The sequence below is a fragment of the Oncorhynchus mykiss genome, chromosome 29 (assembly GCF_057628025.1).
Source record: "Oncorhynchus mykiss isolate SJ-2025 chromosome 29, ASM5762802v1, whole genome shotgun sequence".
Taxonomy (NCBI): domain Eukaryota; kingdom Metazoa; phylum Chordata; class Actinopteri; order Salmoniformes; family Salmonidae; genus Oncorhynchus; species Oncorhynchus mykiss.
Window position 1 is genome coordinate 24,008,200 of NC_143050.1, and position 21,214 is coordinate 24,029,413.

General features: G+C 43.3%; 1 protein-coding gene and 1 long non-coding RNA gene across 3 annotated transcripts; both read left to right on the forward strand.

The window, feature by feature from the left end:
• Positions 1-254: 254 nt before the first annotated feature.
• On the forward strand, positions 255-16,875 carry mamdc4 (MAM domain containing 4). 2 transcript variants are annotated; one of them, XM_090226849.1, is made up of 29 exons: positions 255-604; positions 1,201-1,293; positions 1,591-1,752; positions 3,254-3,379; positions 3,527-3,763; positions 5,367-5,492; positions 5,572-5,730; positions 5,829-5,932; positions 6,372-6,527; positions 6,719-6,809; positions 6,983-7,099; positions 10,199-10,285; positions 10,474-10,611; positions 10,747-10,886; positions 11,014-11,122; positions 11,269-11,373; positions 11,575-11,709; positions 11,884-12,011; positions 12,180-12,393; positions 12,995-13,132; positions 13,451-13,578; positions 13,822-13,912; positions 14,001-14,150; positions 14,361-14,486; positions 14,649-14,773; positions 15,281-15,386; positions 15,480-15,685; positions 15,813-15,884; positions 15,987-16,875. In XM_090226849.1, exons 1-29 carry the CDS (start codon positions 322-324, stop codon positions 16,020-16,022), a joined length of 3,888 nt encoding a protein of 1,295 aa, XP_090082975.1. In that variant the 5' UTR covers positions 255-321; the 3' UTR covers positions 16,023-16,875. The 2 variants fall into 2 exon arrangements, with proteins under 2 accessions (XP_090082975.1, XP_021446663.3); XM_021590988.3 differs by having other exon boundaries at positions 256-604; positions 15,810-15,884.
• A 301-nt stretch (positions 16,876-17,176) lies between these two features.
• LOC149970397 (uncharacterized) lies at positions 17,177-18,715 on the forward strand. Its single transcript, XR_016493288.1, has 2 exons — positions 17,177-17,770; positions 17,968-18,715. It is a non-coding gene; the product is annotated as an uncharacterized LOC149970397 (long non-coding RNA).
• The last annotated feature ends 2,499 nt before the right edge of the window (positions 18,716-21,214 follow it).

Sequence of the window (21,214 nt, forward strand, 5' to 3'; positions counted from 1 at the left end):
GGGAGTGTTACTTTTTACACCACAATCAGTTTACCCACCTATTGTTTTTACCATTACATCACTGTATACTGCAAATCTACACTCAATCATGTACCTAAAATATACCTTGCTGTCAGTATGTGCTACTGCCAATTAAATGATGTATCTATAGTGAATTTAAAGTATCCATATCACAAGTTGGTACTTTCATAAAGGTATACATTGCAAATTAGTATCCTATCACTATTCAGTGCCTTGGCTCTGAGCATGTAGAAGTCAGGTTTCTACATGACACTGAGCACTGCAGATCTGCCATGAAGAGTAATTCAGGACCTTTGATGAATGCTTGCAGCCACAATATTTAGTCCTCTGTTCAGTAAAGTACCTTTAAAGATGGAATGTGCTGTTTTACGACCGACGGCTCTGACCGATGCAGGTGGATGTAAAGTCTACCTGTTATCTATCAGCAGATCAGAGGAGGTCAGAGGCAGACCGTGGCTGTTATCACAGTCTAGTAGGTGCCAGGTGGTGTTCAGACGTCCACAGCTCCAGCAGAAAGAGAAGGGTAACATGGGATTTAACAGAGGGATTTCAGCACTGGTTTTACTGCTGACGTTTCACTGGGGTAAGAACATTGACACTAGTCTTCATGCAATACTTTGCTAAATGTAGGCTAGTGTTTACTGAACTCCCTGTCCGTGTCAGCAACAAGGACATTTTTTAAATTCACAGTTATCAAGGAAGTGCAATATCGTTTTTGTTTTTGACTTGAAATAGGCTGTGTAGATCACAGGTGCATGATGAACCTAGGTCCTGTGGCTTTGGAAGTTACTGCTACCACAAAAATGGTTATTTATTATTTACAGTGTTACTTTATGGACTCTTGTGACATGGATTCTGTAATAGCTGTTGTCAGGGACCTTGGATTGAACATTTCCCAGATTACTGCACTGTATGGCCTTTGAGCCTGCTAACATTAGCAGCCTCATAAAACGTTGATTATAATGGGTTCTGATAAGAGGGGAATTAAGGGGTTAGTTACTGCCCGGGTAATTATTGCACGTACTCACTCGGGTCCGAGAATGGAAGATCCTACTGGGGCATTTATGCAATTGGCCACTTAAAAAAGACTGTTTTAGTTTTTTTTGCTTAAATCACTCTCCTACTGTACTGTAGATGGAGATTATTGTCAAAGTCAATGATGAGTCTGTTGTTTTGCAGCGATTGGCTCACAGACACTTGCATGCCAGACCCCAGAGCTGAAGTGTGACTTTGTTTGTGACTGTACAGACTGCATCGATGAAAACGGCTGTGGTAAGACTCCCTCTGCTCTGACTGAGCCGTACAAATCAATTCTAGTACCTGCGCTCCAGTGACCGTGCCCATTTGCCACTGAACACCAATCATGCAGCGCTGACATTTACCAAACGTTATGTTATATCACTAGAACGGGATGGAAAAAGGAAGAAAAACCAATTTCCAAGAACACACACTGCAGCTCCCTCAGACAAACACATTGCAATACAAGCTTTTGATTTTAAGTGATGCCTGTCTGTCTGCTTGCCTATCTGTCTGCCTGTCTGTATCGTGCGTGTTGGTGTGAAACCCAAGGCTACAGAGGGATGGACTTTGTGTGTGACTTTGAGGACCCAGACGTGTGTGGCTGGCAGGACCAGTCCTTGGAGAAGGCCTACTCCTGGGAGAGGCGTCAGAGAGGGGACACACTGCCAGACAGCGGACCCTCCTCAGACTTCACCATTGGGACAGCCACAGGTACACTCTCGACAGTACTACAACACACAGATAGGGACTCGGTGCACTCAGATACTCACACTCCTGCTCTCCCAGTGAATGTACACTAATTTAAAAAACACTAAAACACAGGGCTAAGAAGATTTGTATCACACACTACTAAAAAATGTAATTCACATCTATTTTTTATTTAATTTTTTTATTTAACCAGGTAGGCCAGTTGAGAACTAATTCTCATTTACAACTGCGAGCTGGACAAGATAAAGCAAAGCAGTGCGACACAAACAACAACAGAGTCACACATGGAATAAACAAACGTACAGTCAATAGCACAATAGGAAAAAAATCTGTATACAGTGTGTGCAAATGAGGTAAGGCAATAAACCGGCTGTAGTGGCGAAGTAATTACAATCTAGCAATTAAACACTGGAGTGATAGATGTGCAGTAGATGAATGTGCAAGTAGAGATACTGGGGTGCAAAGGAGTAAATGTTTTTATAAATATATAACAATATGGGGATGAGGTAGTGTCACGAGAATTTTCAATCCCAATGATAATAACTGACAATATATAGCTCTGACCAATCCCCGAGATCTGTAAGACCATGGGTTTAATAATAATTAATCAAAAGCTCAGCTTATGCAAAAAGATAGAACGTTCTTTGAATAAACTGTACTAAAGTCCATTATACAAAGACATTTTATAGCTGCGCACATACTTCCACACAAGCAGTAGGGGAGTTTTATCCTTCTCCATAGTTCTCACCACTGTGTATCACTGCCCAGCCGACAGTTCCATTCCCCCGAGATTAGGGAAACCTTGAGAAGTACTCCCTATGCTATCATAGGTTCCTCAGAGGCCTAGCCAGGTCGGTCCAAACACAGTTTAACTGTTCTGTTTTTTTCTTCGGCACACACATACAAGTTCAAACACTAAACTACGCCTTGTTCAGACAGTCTGTGTTTTTCCACTATACAGATACATTGTTTAACCTAATTCTGACTAAAACTACACACATCATCAGATTATAATTTTATGATTCTAATCAATTTCATACAGTTATAAGGTTTCAGAATGGAATCAATTTATCATTATCTTTCAACATATACATTATTTTATCAGGTAGTTGGATGGGCTATGTACAGATGCAGTGATCTGTGAGCTGCTCTGATAGCTCATGCTTAAAGTTAGTGAGGGAGATATGAGTCTCCAGCTTCAGTGATTTTTGCAATTCGTTCCAGTCATTGGCAGCAGAGAACTGTAAGGAAAGGCGGCCAAAGTAGGAATAGGCTTTGGGGGTGACCAGTGAAATATACCTGTCCGTGCACCCACCCGTAGTGAGCTGAGATAAGGCAGAGCGTTTCCTAGCAAAGACATAGATGACCTGGAGCCAGTGGGTTTGGCGACGTATATGAAGTGCGGGCCAGCCAACGAGAGTGGTGGGTAGTATATGGGGCTTTGGTGAATGGGGCTATTTGTGTGTGGGAGATTATACAATGACTGCGTGTTTTATTTTTTCAGGTTGGTTTATGGGAGTGACCGAAGTGAAGGCACATTCTCCCAGCACTGCAGTGATGGCATCTCCAATGATGAAACAGTCTTCTCCCTCATGCCGAATGCACCTCAGATACTTCCTCTGGGACCCAGGTAACACAATAGCATTACAAAATCAAGGGTTTTACAGTAATATTTAGCTAGTTCTTCTGATCAATTTTAGCATGGGAAACACAGGGGTTAGCCACTGTGTAGAATGAGGTAAATTCCCCCAAAATCTAACCTTTATACTATTATCAGGGTTCACAGGAATGGGGCCTGCCCCACTGTGGGCATCTGTGTATAGGGAGGACAGCACCCAGCAGGCAGTGGTGTGGCGTCCTGAGAGCACCAGCGTGCGTGGCTGGAGGGAGGCAACCGTCTTCCTGGGACGCATCCCCACCACCTTCCAGATCCGCCTCCACTCCCAACGCACCGAGGGGCGCCGGGGAGACGTGGCTATAGACCAGCTGCAGTTCTTCGACTGTGCCCTGCCTTGTGAGTCTCGCTCTTTTTCTGTCTTTTGATTCCTCTGTTTCTTTATGCACTCTTCCTCAGATCTGTTATTCTGTGTCAGTGTGTTAACCTTTCTAGCGCTGGGGTTCCGCTTGCAGAACACCTCGACAACATTCCCCTGAAAAGGCAGCGAGCGAAATTCAAAAATATTTTTTAGAAATATGTAACTTTCACACATTAACAAGTCCAATATAGCAAATGAAAGATAAACATCTTGTTAATCTACCCATCGTGTCCTGTTTCAAAAAATGCTTTACAGCTAAAGCACAACATATGATTATGTTAGATCACCACCAAGTTGAAAAAACACAGCCATTTTCCCAGCCAAAGATTGGAGTCACAAAAAGAAGAAATAGAGATAAAATGAATCACTAACCTTTGATGATCTTCATCAGATGACACTCATATGACATCATGTTACACAATACATGTATGTTTTGTTTGATAATGTGCATATTTATATCCAAAAATCTCAGTTTACATTGGCGCCTTACGTGCAGTAATGTTTTGATTCCAAAATATCTGGGGATTTTGCAGAAATACTAATAATAAACATTGATAAAAGATACTAGTGTTATTCACAGAATTAAAGATAGACTTATCCTTAATGCAACTGCTGTGTCAGATTTTTAAAAAACTTTACGGAAAAAGCATAATCTGAGAACGGCACTCAGAACCCAAAACAGCCAGAGGAATAGCCGCCATTTTGGAATCAACAAAGTTAGAAACAACACCATAAATATTCACTTACCTTTGATCTTCATCAGAATGTACTTCCAGGAATCCCAGTTCCACAATCAATGACTGATTTGTTCCATAAAGTTCCATCATTTATGTCCAAATAGCCACTTGTTGTTAGCGTGTTCAGCCCAGTAATCCATCTTCATGAGGCACAAGCATTTCATCCAGACAAAAACTCAAAGTTCCATTACTGTCCTTTAGAAACATGTCAAACGATGTATGGAATCAATCGTTAGGATGTTTTTAACATAAAACATCCATAATGTTCCAACCGGAGAATTTCTTTGTCTTCAGAAAAAGCACTGGAATGCGAGGTAACTCTGTCGGGAGTGTGCGTCATGAGAGCAAGGCTCTCTGCCAGACCACTGACTCAAAGAGGTCTCATGAGCCCCTACTTCATAGTAGAATCCTCATTCAAGTTTCAAAAGACAGTTGACATCTAGTGGAAGCCCTAGGAAGTGCAACCTCATCCATATCTCAATGTGTACTCGGTAGGTCAAGCATTGAAAAACTACAAACCTCAGATGTCCTACTTCCTGGTTGGATTTTTCTCAGGTTTTCTCCTGCCATATGAGTTCTGTTATACTCACAGACATCATTCAAACAGTTTTAGAAACTTCAGAGTGTTTTCTATCCAATACTAATACTAATATGCATATATTAGCATCTGAGACAGATTAGGAGGCAGTTCACTCTGGGCACGCTATTCATCCAAAAGTGAAAATGCTGCCCCCTATCCCAAAAAGGTTTTAACATCACTTTGAGTTAAGAGAGATTACTATTTTAACTCTTTCTCTCTCTTTTCTCTCTTTCTCTCCACCTCTACCTCTCTCTTTGTTCTCAGTGCCAGTCCCAGGGGAGTCGTGTGCTGCAGGGTTACTGCAGTGTAACAGGGAGGGCTGTGTGGAGCAGCGTCAGGTCTGTGACGGCTCTGATGACTGTGGTGACAAAACTGATGAGCAGAATTGTGGTGAGAGTCACCTTATTTCATCCTTATTTTAACCCTGTTCCACTATTTTTATGAACTCTGTATGGCTTTGTGTGTTTAGGAGGCTACTGGGGCTGTGACTTTGAGGAAGGAGTGTGTAACTGGGACCTGAGGACTCTCTCCACTAGTCTGAAGTGGACAAGGACCAGTCAAGCCAATATCTCCACAACAGACCCTTTTAAAGGACCTGGTAGAGACCATTCCGACAATACTGCATCGGGTACAAGCTCAATGACATTATAGAAACATAGTAATACTTGTTCTGTCCTGATTTTTTTCCTCAGTGAGATGTCTTCAACTTGTGTTATTGCCCTGAAGGTCACTTCCTGTATGTCACTGTACCTGAAGGCGGGCTCAAATCTGATTGGACATCCTTTCAAAGCCCTCTACTGGAACCAACCAATAGCACACATCCTTGCAAGGTATGCACTAAGGCACAATAATGCTGTCTCCACACACACACACATGGCTTCTACCTTGGCAGGCCAGTCTTTTGAACTTTATACGCACATTTACATGTAACATTTTTTGCCATTTAGCTTACAGGAACAATTAGGGATAAGTGCCTTGCTCAAGAGCACATCGGCTGATTTTTCACCCTGTAGACTCAGGGATTCAAACCAGCAACATTTATATTACTGGTGTAAGGCTACCAAACGCACATCACACATACACACACTATCACACACTATCACACACATCACTCTTGACAGTCATCATATTGCTAACCTCTCAGTCAAGGTAACAATAGTTGAATCAATCATTATGTTCACTTTTATTACTAATGTACTACAGTCTGTATAGATACTTGTCTTTAATGTGAGCAAAAACACCTAAATGAACATCATGTCTGCCCTGTAGATGGTGATGTACAGCCACCAGTTTGGGCCAAGGTCTGGAGGCCTGTCTGTGCTGGTGGCAGACACTGAGATCTACCCGGTGTGGCAGAGGGGGGGTGCCCTAGGGGACCTCTGGGTCAAGGCTGAGGTGGAGATCATTAGCAACACCAGCTTCCAAGTGAGTGGACTGGATAGGGCTTTGTGGACATAATCAAAGCGTGGACATCTGTTTCAGATGGTTTTCCAGATAATCAAAGAGCTTTACATTGGATGAGGGACAGTATTGTTATAAAAGCCTGTTGAATACTGACCACCTTTTCATTTGCATATTGCTCTCTTTCTCCTTTTAATGACATTCATCTGTCTTAGCTTGTGTTTGTGGCTGCGATCCGAGACAAGGAGTATGGAGGGGTTGCTATAGATAGCATTATGATGTCTCCTAACTGCCGTCTCTCTAAAGGTGAACCAAATAAACACATACAAGGAAGGTATCTTCTGAATCACACAATGTATACAGAACTGAACTACTAATAATGTTAACCAACAGCACAGTGCAATATGGTCATAACATAGCATGTATACTGCATCTATTTACCCGCTTACTCTGTCCCCTTCCCACCTTTCCTCTTGCAGAAAATTTCACATTAGCAAATTTCCCCAAACCTCCTGGGCATCCTTGCACTAGCGATACCAGTAAGATCTGTGACTTTCGTGAAGACTGTGAGGATAAAGATGACGAGGCCAAGTGCGGTGAGTACTCTGCGTTTACGATGTATGTATTATTGTAGGTGTATTATACAGTTGAAGTCGGAAATTTACATACACCTTCGCCAAATACATTTAAACTCAGTTTTTCACAATTCCTGACATTTTAATCCTAGTAAAAATTCCACTTTATTTTAAGAATGTGAAATGTCAGAATAATAGTAGAGAGAATGATTTATTTCAGCTTTTATTTGTTTCATCACATTCCCAATGGGTCAGAAGTTTATATACACTCAATTAGTATTTGGTAGCATTGCCTTTCAATTGTTTAACTTGGGTCAAACATTTCAGGTAGCCTTCCACAAGCTTCCCACAATAAGTTGGGTGAATGTTGGCCCATTCCTCCTGACAGAGCTTGTGTAACCGAGTCAGGTTTGTAGGCCTCCTTGCTCGCACAAGCTTTTTCAGTTCTGCTCACACATTTTCTATGGGATTGAGGTTAAGGCTTTGTGATGGCCACTCCAATACCTTGACTTTGTTGTCCTTAAGCCATTTTGCCACAACTTTGGAAGAATGCTTGGGGTCATTGTCCATTTGGAAGACTCATTGCGACCAAGCTTTAACTTCCTGACTGATGTCTTGAGATGTTGCTTCAATATATCCACATCATTTTCCTTCCTTATGAAGCCATCTATTTTGTGCAGTGCGCATATCCCTCCTGCAGCAAAGCACCCCCACAACATGATACAACAAGTTCTCATTTACAATTGCGAACTGGCCAAGATAAAGCAAAGCAGTTCGACACATACAACAACACAGAGTTACACATGGAGTAAAACAAACATACAGTCAATAATACAGTAGAAAAACAAGTCTATATACAATGTGAGTAAATGAGGTGAGATAAGGGAGGTAAATGCAAAAAAAAAAAAGAAAAAAAAAAAGGCCATGGTGGCGAAGTAAATACAATATAGCAAGTAAAACACTGGAATGGGAGATTTGCGGTGGAAGAATGTGCAAGGTAGAGAGAGAAATAATGGGGTGCAAAGGAGCAAAATAAATAAATACAGTAGGGGGAGAGGTAGTTGTTTTGGCTAAATTATAGATGGGCAATGTACAGGTGCAGTGATGTGTGAGCTGCTCTGACAGCTGGTGCTTAAGCTAGTGAGGGAGATAAGTGTTTCCAGTTTCAGAGATTTTAGTAGTTCGTTCCAGTCATTGGCAGCAGAGAACTGGAAGGAGAGGCGGCCAAAGGAAGAATTGGTTTTGGAGGTGACCAGAGAGATATACCTGCTGGAGCGCGTGCTACAGGCGGGTGCTGCTATGGTGACCAGCGAGCTGAGATAAGGGGGGACTTTACCTAGCACGGTCTTGTTGATGACCTGGAGCCTGTGGGTTTGGCGACGAGTATAAAGCGAGGGCCAGCCAACGAGAGCGTACAGGTCGCAGTGTTGGGTAGTATATGGGGCTTTGGTGACAAAACAGATGGCACTGTGATAGACTGCATCCAATTTATTGACTAGGGTATTGGAGGTTATTTTGTAAATGACATCGCCGAAGTCGAGGATCGGCAGGATGGTCAGTTTTACAAGGGTATGTTTGGCAGCATGAGTGAAGGATGCTTTGTTGCGAAATAGGAAACCAATTCTAGATTTATTGGAGATGTTTGATATGGGTCTGGAAGGAGAGTTTACAGTCTAACCAGACACCTAGGTATTTGTAGTCCACATATTCTAAGTCAGAACCGTCCAGAGTAGTGATGTTGGACGGGCGGGCAGGTGCAGGCAGCGATCGGTTGAAGAGCATGCATTTAGTTCTACTTGTATTTAAGAGCAATTGGAGGCCACAGAGAGTTGTATGGCATTGAAGCTCATCTGGAGGGTTGTTAACACAGTGTCCAAACCGTAGTTAGCTGAATAATAACGTTAGCCAGTAAACTGGCTAGCTTCTTGCTAGCTTCTGGTTAGCTTCTTGCTAACTTCCGGTTAGCTTCTGGCTAGCTTCTATTGTGGATTACAGATTTGAGGTAAATAATACTTTTTAAAAATTGGCGGGTTGCAGGAGAGTGTTTTGAAGTTGAGTTTTTGGAAAAAGAAAATATATAAAAGATATACGAAGAAAGATGTAAATATATATATACACGGGACACGAAAAGAAAGAGGATAAAGGACGTCTGACTGCTATGCCATCTTGGTTTATTCATGATGGTCATTATAGCCAAACAGTTCTATTTTTGTTTCATCAGACCAGAGGACATTTCTCCAAAAAGTACAGTCTTTGTTCCCATGTGCAGTTGCAAACCGAAGTCTGGCTTTTTTATGGCGGTTTTGGAGCAGTGGCTTCTTCCTTGCTGAGCGGCCTTTCAGGTTATGTCGATTATAGGACTCGTTTTACTGTGGATATAGATACTTTTGTACCTGTTTCCTCCAGCATCTTCACAGGGTCCTTTGCTGTTGTTCTGGGATTGAGTTGCAGTTTTCGCACCAAAATATGTTAATCTCTAGGAGACCGAACGGGTCTCCTTCCTGAACGGTATGACGGCTGCGTGGTCCCATGGTGTTTATACTTGCGTACTATTGTTTGTACAGATGAACGTGGTACCTTCAGGCATTTGGAATTTGCTCCCAAGGATGAACCAGACTTGTGGAGGTCTACAATTGTTTTTCTGAGGTCTTTGCTGATTTATTTTGATTTTCCCATGATTTTAAGCAAAAGAGGCACAGAGTTTGAAGGTAGGCCTTGAAACACATCCACAGGTACACCTCCAATTGACTCAAATGATGTCAATTAGCCTATCAGAAGCTTCTAAAGCCATGACATCATTTTCTGGATTTTTCCAAGCTGTTTAAAGGCACAGTCAACTTAGTGTATGTAAACTTCTGACCCAGTGGAATTGTGATGCAGTGAATAATAAGTGAAATAATCTGTCTAAACAATTGTTGGAAAAATTACTTGTCATGCACAAAGTAGATGTTCTAACCGACTTGCCAAAACTATAGTTTGTTAACAAGAAATTTGTAGAGTGGTTGAAAAACAAGTTTTAATGACTCTAACCTAAGTGTATGTAAACCTCCGACTTCAACTGTATTTGTCAAAAAATGTTTGGTGTGAATCTGCATGTTCTTAGTGTGTGTGTTTGTGTAGGGGACTTCTCCTATGAGAAGGGCAGCTCTGGATGGACAGACAGCAGCATTGGAAGCCAGCAGTGGGTCCTGAATGACACCCCCAAAGGTAACTTTTGGACAGATGAGTGTGTGCGTATGCGTGTGCATACTTGCTTCTGTGTGTTATGCTTGTGTGCATATCAAGATACTATAAGGTATGAGTGGCCATGTCTGGTCAGCTGTACATTTTGTTTAGTTTGTTTTTCAGTATAGTGATAGACCTCCAACTCTCTCCATCTCTCTCGCTTCCCTCAGACAAGTACCTGTTTTTAGCTGAAGCCCCAGGGCAGCAGTTAACTGAGGCCCAGACACGCACCCCTCTCCTGGGCCCCTCGGGGCCAGCCTGCACCCTCAACTTCTCCTACTCCTTGACCAGCAAGAGCAATCACACCGGTAACACGGCCTCAGACACCTGCAAGAAAACCCTAACAATCCCCTTAACCAAAACCTATGTCCCTCCTACAGTTCAGGACATCTGCCGCTCCTTGTCTTTACCTCTGCCTCTTTGTTCCCTGTTTTCTCCCCTAGGTGAGCTGTCCATCCGGGTGATTGACAGTCTGTTGGGCATTCTGCCCAGGCTGTGGGAGTTCAGTGGGAAAACAGGACCTGTAGAGGGGGTGTACCAGCAGGCGCAGGTGTACATCGGAGCCAGGGATCACCGCTTCCAGGTATGATACCTTCAGGACATGCTTATGGTTTGGTTTGGTTTATCTTGTATTATCTACTACCATATTAATTGTATTCATTTTTTGATGCTGTGGTTACTCTTTCTTTCACTCCCCCTCTCTTTCCAAGATGGAATTTGTGGCTCGTGCTAGGAAGTTGTGCCCATGTGCCAGAATATCTGTGAAGGATGTTCGTTTCATCAACTGTCACGCTCAGTATTTCCCATCCTCTCCCACAGGTAAGCAATTTATGTTTCAGTTTGAACAAATATTGTTGTTGTTGTGATCATTTAGTATTTTAGTATGGTCACACACTTATCCTGTATAGTATATAGCATTTTATTTTGTTGATTTTCTGCTGATATGATTTGTTTCTTCTGGACAGCTCTGTCATGTAACTTCGAAGAGGGACTGTGTGGCTGGTACCAGGATCAAACGGACAACTTTGACTGGAGCCTGCTCACAGGGATGGACCATTCCATTGGCGTCGGTACTAACATGACCTTACACCTGCATAGAATAGTTAGCTAGGTTCACATAACCACATACCAGTTGTACATTCTAAACATGTCGTACTTCTCACATAGTAGCTTTACTCCAAGTGTTCTCTGCTCTCTCTGTAACCAATGGACCTGATCATTAAGTCATTAGGGGTCTATAACGCCTTAATTAATCCTGCCTTTGATAACAGGTAAAAGCCTTGCTGTAGACGTATGGAGCCCCTTGTTACGGGGTGTGTCTGGCCGTCTGTTATCGTACCGTCAGCCAGGCACCCCCGGACATCACTGCCTGTCCTTCTATTATAAGCTCTACGGGCCTGAGACAGGTGAGGATGAAGGGCTCTCCTTGACTTCCAGAAGAGTCACTCCTGAACACAATGAACACCACTTTCACGTTCTATTTCTATCTCCCTCTTCTCTTCCTCTCACATCCTCTTCCTATGTTTTTACTCCTTCTCTCTCAACTCCCCTCCATCTCACCCTCTCTCTATCCCTCTCAGGTGCACTCAGTGTTAAGATGCGTGATGCCTACGGCGGTGAGAGTCTGCTATGGAGCCGCAGTGGTGCCCATGGCAACTTCTGGCATGAGGGACACTGTCCAGTATCTGAGCAGCTAACTAGCTTCCAGGTATGAGTGGGTTCAATACACGATTCAGGTCCAGTTACACGTAATAAACATAATAATAACAAAAATAGAATATGTCTGTTCATGTTGACATTGATATGACACTTCCCTCTCCACCCCTGCTCCCCGCTCCCCTCTCCTTCCTCCTCTCTGATTCACAAACACACACAGCTGATATTTGAAGCAGTGCGCTCCGGCTTTGACGGGCGGGTTGCACTAGATGACGTGGCGTTTGTGAACGGCCCATGCACCGTGCCCAATAAGTGCTCCTTTGAAGGCCAGCAATGCGGCTACACCAGCACTGGCACTGCCAGCTGGCTCCACACTAACTGGCAGTCCTCCAACACTGGGCCAAAAACAGACCACACACTGGAGACAGTGATGGGTGAGAGATGGAGAGAGAGAGAAATAGAACGACAAAAGGACATACTTTGTATTTATTATGGATCCCGTTACTCTTCCTGGAGTCTGGCAAAATTAAGGCAGTTATACAATTTTTAAAACATTACAATACGTTTATAACAGATTTCACAACACACTGTGTGCCTTCAAGGCCACATATCTACAACACAAAATCCATGTGTATGTGTGTGTAGTGCGTATGTTATCATGTGTGTGTATGCATGTGTCTGTGCCTATGTTTGTGTTGCTTCACAGTCCCCACTCTTCCATGAGGTGTATTTTTATCTGTTTTTTCAATCTGATTCTACTGCTGCATCAGTTACCTGATGTGGAATAGAGTTCCATGTAGTCGTGGCTCTATGTAGTAATGTGCACCTCCCATAGTCTGTTCTGGACTTGGGGAGTGTGAAGAGCCCTCTGGTGGCATGTCTTGTGGGGTATGCATGGGTGTCTGAGCTGTGTGCTAGTTGTTTAAACAGACAGCTCAGTGCTTTCAACATGTCAATACCTCTCAGAAATACAAGTAGTGAGAGATACAAAGATACATGGAATCTACTTAAACATATCCTATTGTTGGTCCTTAGGGTACTACATGATGGCAGACAGTGATGTGGAGATCCTACCACAGGGCAGTGTGGCCACCCTTACATCCCCTGTGCGAGTAGGCGTGGCACAAACAGAGTGTGTTCACTTCTGGTACCACATGGGGGGAGAGAATCCTGGTGAGTATATACCTTTTACAGTACATACCCACCCTCAATCACACGTCACACTTTGCATGCTGGGGCCTCCAGAGTGGCGCAGCGGTCTAAGGCATCGAAATGCTTGAGGAGTCACTACAGACGACGCACAATTGGCCAGGCGTCGTCCGGGTCAGGGGAGGGCTTGGCCAGCTGGGATGTCCTTGTCCCATCGCGCTCTAGCGGGAGTTGCAGCAATGGGACAAGACTGTGACTACCAATTGGATATCACAAAAAAGGGGTAAATGTACTACAAAAAAATATGTTCGCCAACATTAGTGTGTGTGTGATCTATTTTAGGTTTGCTGACTGTGTACATGAAGCCAGTGAAAGGAGATAGGGTGAAGATCTTCTCCAACAACCTGGACCAGGGAGATGTCTGGCGCCAAGGCAACGGCAACATCAGCAGCACCATCACAGACTGGCAGGTAGTGTACATGATGTCATGTGATCAAGCCACTGGTCAGACACTGCAAGCACTGAAAGGTCAGATGTAAGCAGCCTAGTGTTGGGCCAGTAGCCGAAAGGTCGCTGGTTTGAATCCCCGAGCCAACTAGATGAAAAATCTGACGATATACCCTTGTGCAAGGCACTTAACCCTAATTGCTTCTGTATGTCGCTCTGGATAAGTGTCTGCTAAATGACTGAATTGAAAATGGTTTGTGTTTCAGTTGGAGTTTGAGGTGCAGGGAGCGGGTGGCAAAGGCACTCATGTCTCAGTTGATGACGTAATTTTCTCAAGCCATCCTTGTCAAACACTTGGTCAGTACTTTACACACTCACGAACACACAGAGAGATAATTATTCTTATTGTGTGTGTTAGTGACATGCATGCTGGTGTGTTTGTCAGGTACTAAGTGTGACCTGGAGATAGGAATGTGTGACTGGACCAACACTCAGAACCCTGAGCTAGACCAGTTGGACTGGGAGCTGACCAGTGCTGAGGCAGAGACCCACTACCCCACCCCATCCCATGACCACACCCTTGGGACAGAGAGAGGTTACACACTGACACATTTAAATGCATTTACTGTAAGCTACGGTCTTGATTAATCCTCACACTTTACTTACAAGATGCAGGTATGATGCAGTTATAATGCATTATAAGAGTCGTCATAAGCATCAAATTGGCCTCTGAAATTCTACTCTTCCAGATTAGAATCCATGTTCTGATGGTCCCAGTCTTATTGTCCTTGTGTCCATTCTGCAGGTCACTTCCTGTTCCTCCCCAGTAGCACCAGGGACACAGCCAAATACAAGGCCTGGTTACTGAGTCCTCATCTGCCCTCCACCATGGGCACCTGCCTGCGCTTCTGGGTGTACAAACCAGTCTCCCGTAAGACCCAACCTACACCACTGGACTTTACCACTGCTGTCTTAACTCTATCAAACAACCTGCCTTACCTGTCTGTTTCTATGTGATGATGCCGACCATGATGTTGGTGATCCTGGTTGCCAGTTTGTTAATGCCGTTATATTCCATACTGTGTCCATGCAGATGGTAGTCATCTGAAGGTGTTTAGGCAGTCTGAAGGGAACCTGGAACAAATGTTGAGTGTGGAAGAGGTGGGAGCAGTTTGGTCACGCTTCAATGTTGACATCACTTCTGCTGAAGAGTATCAGGTCAGACATCACACAAGTACATACACACACACACAACACAGGTGTGGTTCCTGAGTTTATTAAGCAATTAACATCCCATCATGCTTCAGGTCATGTATAAAAATGCCCAGTTACCCATTATTATGGCTACCATGGCTAGAAGAAGAGATCTCAGTGACTTTGAAAGAGGGCATCTCAACGGAGCATAGGGGGCTTAAAGTGTGTGTGTGCGATCGTGTACGTGTGCATCTCGGTCACAAGATTTGAACACTTAGGGGAGATTCTGGAGTGACGCCTGAGACTACGTTTTTCACCGCCATCAACAAAACACCAAATGCTGGATTTTCTTGTGTCGCATCCCTCCTATGCCGAGGCACATTGGAGCTGTTCTGGCTCGTGGTGGCCCAACGGCCTATTAAGACACTTTATTTTGGTGTTTCCTTTATTTTGCCAGTTACCTATATATATTGTCTCATATTGTATTATTGCAAGGAAGGGTTGTTGTTTATTGAGAATGTGTGTTTCTAGATTATATTTGAGGGTTTCAAAGGATACGCTGGAGTCTTGGCCCTGGATGACATTGACTATGACATAGGATTTAACTGTGCCGGTGAAGCAAAAGACCCACTAACAAGTAAGACACAAGCAATATCTTTTTCATGGCTCATGCCACTCGCCAGGCCTGGCTGAGCAACCCTTATCTAATAGCACCTTATGTCCAATACAGCCACACCAGAACCAGACAACGCAGGAGGTATTGTTGCTTCCATCATCGTGGTACTGCTGCTGCTGGCCACTCTGGGAGTGTTGCTGTACTACTACCTGCGCACTCAGGACAAAACAAAGGCAATGACTGGCGGAGCTGTGGAACAATCAGCTTCGCCTTCCGCTATCGAAGGCATTGCCAATGACATGTATGACCCACACCCCACAGTGAGTATTATGGCTTGGGGTTTTTTCACCTGATTCAAGAACGGTTCAAGGAACGGCTCAAGAAGGTGTTTCTAACATGAAATATTTGCACATTTGTTATCATTCTCCTTTTGTCCATTTTCAGCAGGACCGAATGACTGTGTCTCCAGTTCCGGCACAACCAATGGCGGGGGACTTCACTAATGAAGTATGCGTCTCTGTAAGTACATGTCCCACTTAGAATCAATTAACTTATGTTGACGTATTTATTCTAATGTGATCTGTGAATAACCTACAAATATCTGTTTTTGTGTGTCTGCAGGATTCCTCAGAATTAGTGAGGAAGGAGATGGTGTAGAAGGGGAGACTCTGCTGCCTAGTGGCGGCTTTGTGAAATGAAGGCGATATCACAGCAGAAGAACTGCTTGTGTCGTCTTGCACCTGACACACACACACACACACACACACACACACACACACACACACACACACACACCTGGATATCAGGATAGCATTGACTTGTTAACTTTGAGTGAATGGCTATAGCATCCACTGCACACCTTCACAAACCCTACACACAAACACACGCACTCTCATCCATGTACCATTGCAATCAATGAAGCAGCTGCAGATTTGACTGACTGGGTCCTGAAGTCTGGGACTTCTGCTGGTGGACTGTCAGGATAGTTGGAGGTCAATGAGATGAGATGGCTCACTGTATGCAGTTCTAGCTGCCAAAGCATGAAATTGCCCCTTCGGTCCTCAGAGATAAGACAGACACTGCTCTGCTATGGTAATTCTACTAATAATGAGTTAGATGAAGTAGAAATGAAGAACACTGACAAAAATGTCTGTCGCAGAATCCTATCTGTTGGCTACAGTGCTAAATTGTACTTATAGCTTATTGATATGAGAGCCATGCTATATAGCTGTTTATAAACACTGTCATAGAAGGCAGCTGGTTCAACTTCAAGTAAGAGAGACAAAGACAGAGAGAGGGATGGGATGCCTTATATTAGAATCTGTGAAAGAGAGGTGCCTTGTTGCAATTTGCTTCCAAATACAGTGCTGATGTTCTGGGGCAAATAAAATACTAAAAGGAAAATATAATGATGAGCATGTATTTCCAAGCAAAATGCTATTGAAATGTAGCTTAGTTGTATGTTTTGTGATGATGAATAGTACTAATTAAATCAGAATGTCATGCACCATATTGCTTCAGTTCAGTTTTACAATAAATAGCATCATTTATTTGATTATGAGGCTATTATATATCTTGTGACAAGTAACATGCATGGTAGATATATTAAACTAAAACCAGTCAGACCTATGTGTAGCCTAATTATGGGTCTAATGTGTAATCATAAGGTAAGTAAATTGTCATGTTATTTCTCTTGGCTTCCTGATCAAGAGTCCAGAAGGCTTTGCCCTGGTCAAATGAGATTGATCAAAAAAACAGATGGACAAGGGAATCACGACACGACATCCCACCCTAGCAACCGCCATGTCTCCACGGCAACATCCTCCCCTGTCCTCTTCGGTGGCATCAATAGTATTAAAAGCATAATGGTCACTTGCACAGTAGCATGTTTTCGATTAGATGACCAACTCGTACGAAGATGGTTGGGGTACACACTGTATTGATCGGTGGTGGGGGGGGGGGGGGGGGGGGGGGGCATCATTTCGGCTGTAGCCTAGTCTATAGTGAGATTAGCACGGGTGGGGTAGGCTACACAGTGACAGCGCACACACCCATAGATGTGGGTGGTTATTAGGCGCAAATTAGGAAGGAGCAGGACTCGAGAAAATCTCCGTTGCAATTCCATTAGGACAAATTACTTCATTGCTCTCGAGAATAAACGGAGTATACCACGCGCGAACCCATTCTGGCTCCCGCTCCCTGGACAACCTCCTTTCCAGACTCGCGCCATCCGTCCTCTTCGAATACCTGCACAGCAGCCCGTTACCGTTCGTTCGGATGGATCCCGCTGTTCTCATCTTCCTGCTGTATATGATGATCGCTCATGAGCTGGTCTGCGGCTGGTTGCAGTACCGGAGGCAAGCTGCCAAGCCCCGCAAACGAGCCGGGCCGATGTGGAGTACCAGGTAAGGGCTATGTGAATGCTATTATGGGATGAATAACAAAATGCATCCATGGTAGTAGACTAAGGCTATTATAATTAACTTTTTTGTGTGTTTGAATAACTAATATTCATCATTACAGGCTATTATGCAGTTATTACAATACAGCATGACAAATACATTATTCATTCAACTGTTACTTCCTCCTCTCTACCCCTCAGTGCCCGAGTTTGCCCTAGCAGCTGGCGGGTCAGTAGCCAGCCTTGCAGGACAGAGAGAGGACGAGACTGGAGGAGGGCTGCTGGGAAAAGTGGGCGACGAATTGTCAGAAAGGCCTGAGCTGGAGAGAGCATCTGTTGAGCAGAATTTCAGACAATTCCACAACCCCAGAGTGGATTGTTCTACTGAAAGACCTCTTCTTGTCTTGAACTTGGAACTTTGACAGGTTTGAAGAGCTTGATCTGCTGCAGCATCTCTTTGCTGTGATTGAGCAGCACATTGGCCATGGGGATTTGGTCAACACAGCTACGAGTCTAAACTCCGGAGAGCAGTACAACATGAGGAAATGTCTGTGGATGTGTGGGAATTTTGTCTATTTATTTGTTAATCTATATGGTCATAGTCCTATGTTATCATGTTATTTGGTGATGTTTGTATTCCAAATCAGCTGTTAGCCTCCCTTCAGGATCTGTCTTTTAGACCACACTTCCAAAAGAATGCTATATATTCCATCAGATCCATCCAGGAAGTTTGTGTCCTTTTCATTTAGACACTTAATTCTTTCTCAAAGAGAAAAATACATGTTTGTCATGTTTCCCACCAATGTAGAGACCACCAGGTGTGTTTACTGTGGATGTGGCTCTAATAACGTTTGTATTAACACACACTTCTGAAATGAACCATTGAAAGACTGTCTGTGATGGAGCAGCCAGTATACTGAACAAAATAATAATGCAACATGCAACAATTTCCGAGACTTTACTGAGTTGCACTTCATTTAAGGAAATCAGCCTATTGAAATAAATTAATTAGGCCCTAGTCTATAGATTTGACTGGGAATACAGATATGCATATTTTGGTCACAGATACCTTCTTTTTTTTTTAAAGGTAGGGGTGTGAATCAGAAAACCAGTCAGTATCTGGTGTGACCACCATTTGCCTCATGCAGCGTGACCACATCTCCTTCTCATTGAGTTGATTGTGGCCTGTGGAATGTTGTCCCTCTCCTATTCAATGGCTGTGCGAAGTTTCTGGATATTGGTGGGAACAGGAACACGCTATTGTACATCCGGAGCATCCCAAACATGCTCAATTGGTGACATGTCTGGTGAGTATGCAGGCCATAGAAGAACTGGGACATTTTCAGCTTCCAGGAATTGTGTACAGATTCTTGTGACATGGTGCTATGCATTATCATGCTGAAACATGAGGTGATGGCGGGAGATGAGTGGCACAACAATGGGCTTCAGGATCTCTATGGTATCTCTGTGCATTCAAATTACCATCGATAAAATGCAATGTTTTTGTTTTCCATAGCTTATCCCTGCCCATACCATAACCCCATCACCACCATGGGGCACTCACTGTTCACAACATTGACATCAGCAAACCGCTCACCCACATGATGCCATACACGTGGTCTGCGATTGAGGCCAGTTGGACGTACTGCCAAACTCTCTAAAATGATATTGGAAGCCATATATGGTATAGAAATGAACATGACATTTTCTGGCAACAGCTCTGTTGGACACTCATGCAGTTAGCATGCCAATTGCGCTATCCCTAAAAACTTGAGACGTCTGTGGCATTGTGTTGTGTGACAAAACTGCACATTTTAAAGTAGCCCATTATTGTCCACAGCACAAGGTGCACCTGTGTAATGATAATGCTGTTTAATTAGCTTCTTGATATGCCTCACCTGTCAGGTGGATGGATTATCTGGCCAAATGAGAAATATTCACTAGCAGGGATTTAAACACATTTGTGCACAACATTTGAAAGAAAAAAAAATAATTGTGTATGGAACATTTCTGGGATATTTTATTTCAGCTCATGAAACATGGGACCAACACTTTACATGTTGCGTTAATATTTTTGTTCAGTATATATCAAATATGTTGTGTTATAGCACAATATTGGACTGTTGTATCGAATACAAAAGAATAAGAGACTTGATCGGAGATAATGTTACATGTCAATTTTGGTAATGGCCTGCAAAACATAGCATTCCCTTTGAAACAATTAGAACTTTATTTGCATCTTTTTCTTATAAAATTGGAGGAAGGATTCAGTGGCTTCATACCTACTTTTCAAAAGATGACTCATACAGTTTAGGCTTACATAGCACCTCTCCCAATCTCAGTATATTATCTGATTATACACGAGAGACACCCGATCTCTCCCTCCTGTAGTCGTTGACTTTGTCAGCAGACGTTGAGCACTGTGCCACATCAGACTCAGAAATACCCACCCCTTCTGTCTTCTGGCCAGTCCCCCAATGTCAGATCAGTAGTCCGTGTCATTAGAAGACCGTGTCAGTCTCAGGAAAGCCAGCCTAGTGGAAAGTAGGTGCGTTTCATAAGGAGCCGTCCTCCGTACTGGCCTGTAATGTGTGCTCTTGTGCACTGAGCTGCTTACAATGCATGGATCACTAAACAGCACTAGTCCTCTCTCAGCAGATGGCCCGCCTGCGATAGCACAGGTGGGTGCTCATGTTTTATTTTTCATGGGAAGGAAGCATTTGGCTGCCGCAGTCTTCCTGGTTCAAAGGTCCATGCTTGTCGAAATCTGGTTGTATTTTTGTAAGAGGGTTTTGTGTTCATTTAGGGGTTAACATGTGTAGGATGTCAACAAATGAAACAGAATTTGAAATTGTTGTTGGTGTTTGCATATAGGATCACATTGTGAATTTGAGTTGGTCGGTGCTTTTGCTTCTCTTCAGTTTATTTTTTCACAGATGTGGACCTGTGAAATACTAAAGGATGTTGTCAACTCAAAGTTAAATGTACATCATAAGACTTACATAGTTGACAACTAGTCAAAGCCGGATGTAGATTACGGAAACCTTTTTAGAAACAAGTTTAAGGTGTTTTAATGTTAATTCAAATGTTTGTGTAATTAGTTATATGGTAAGACAATGAACTTCAAAGCAGTTTAAATAGTTGATTGATAGCTCAGCTGTCAGTGATGAGAGGACATGTGAGCCTCTCTCTTCCATGTCACAACAAGCTAATTTCCATAACCTGTGTAAAAACTCTAAATGGGTTTAGACGTCTCAATCGACTTGGATGATCTGAGGCTGACAGGAAGAGAGATCAGAGCCCTGCTTCAGTAGAATCAACTCTCCTCACGTCACCCATAAAACAGCAAGTGAAGAAGTTGGAAGTTTGGATGATGTAAAAGAAAGTGAAACGCCTCGTCCACACACTGGTTAAATCAACGTTGTTTCCATGTCATTTCATTGAAATG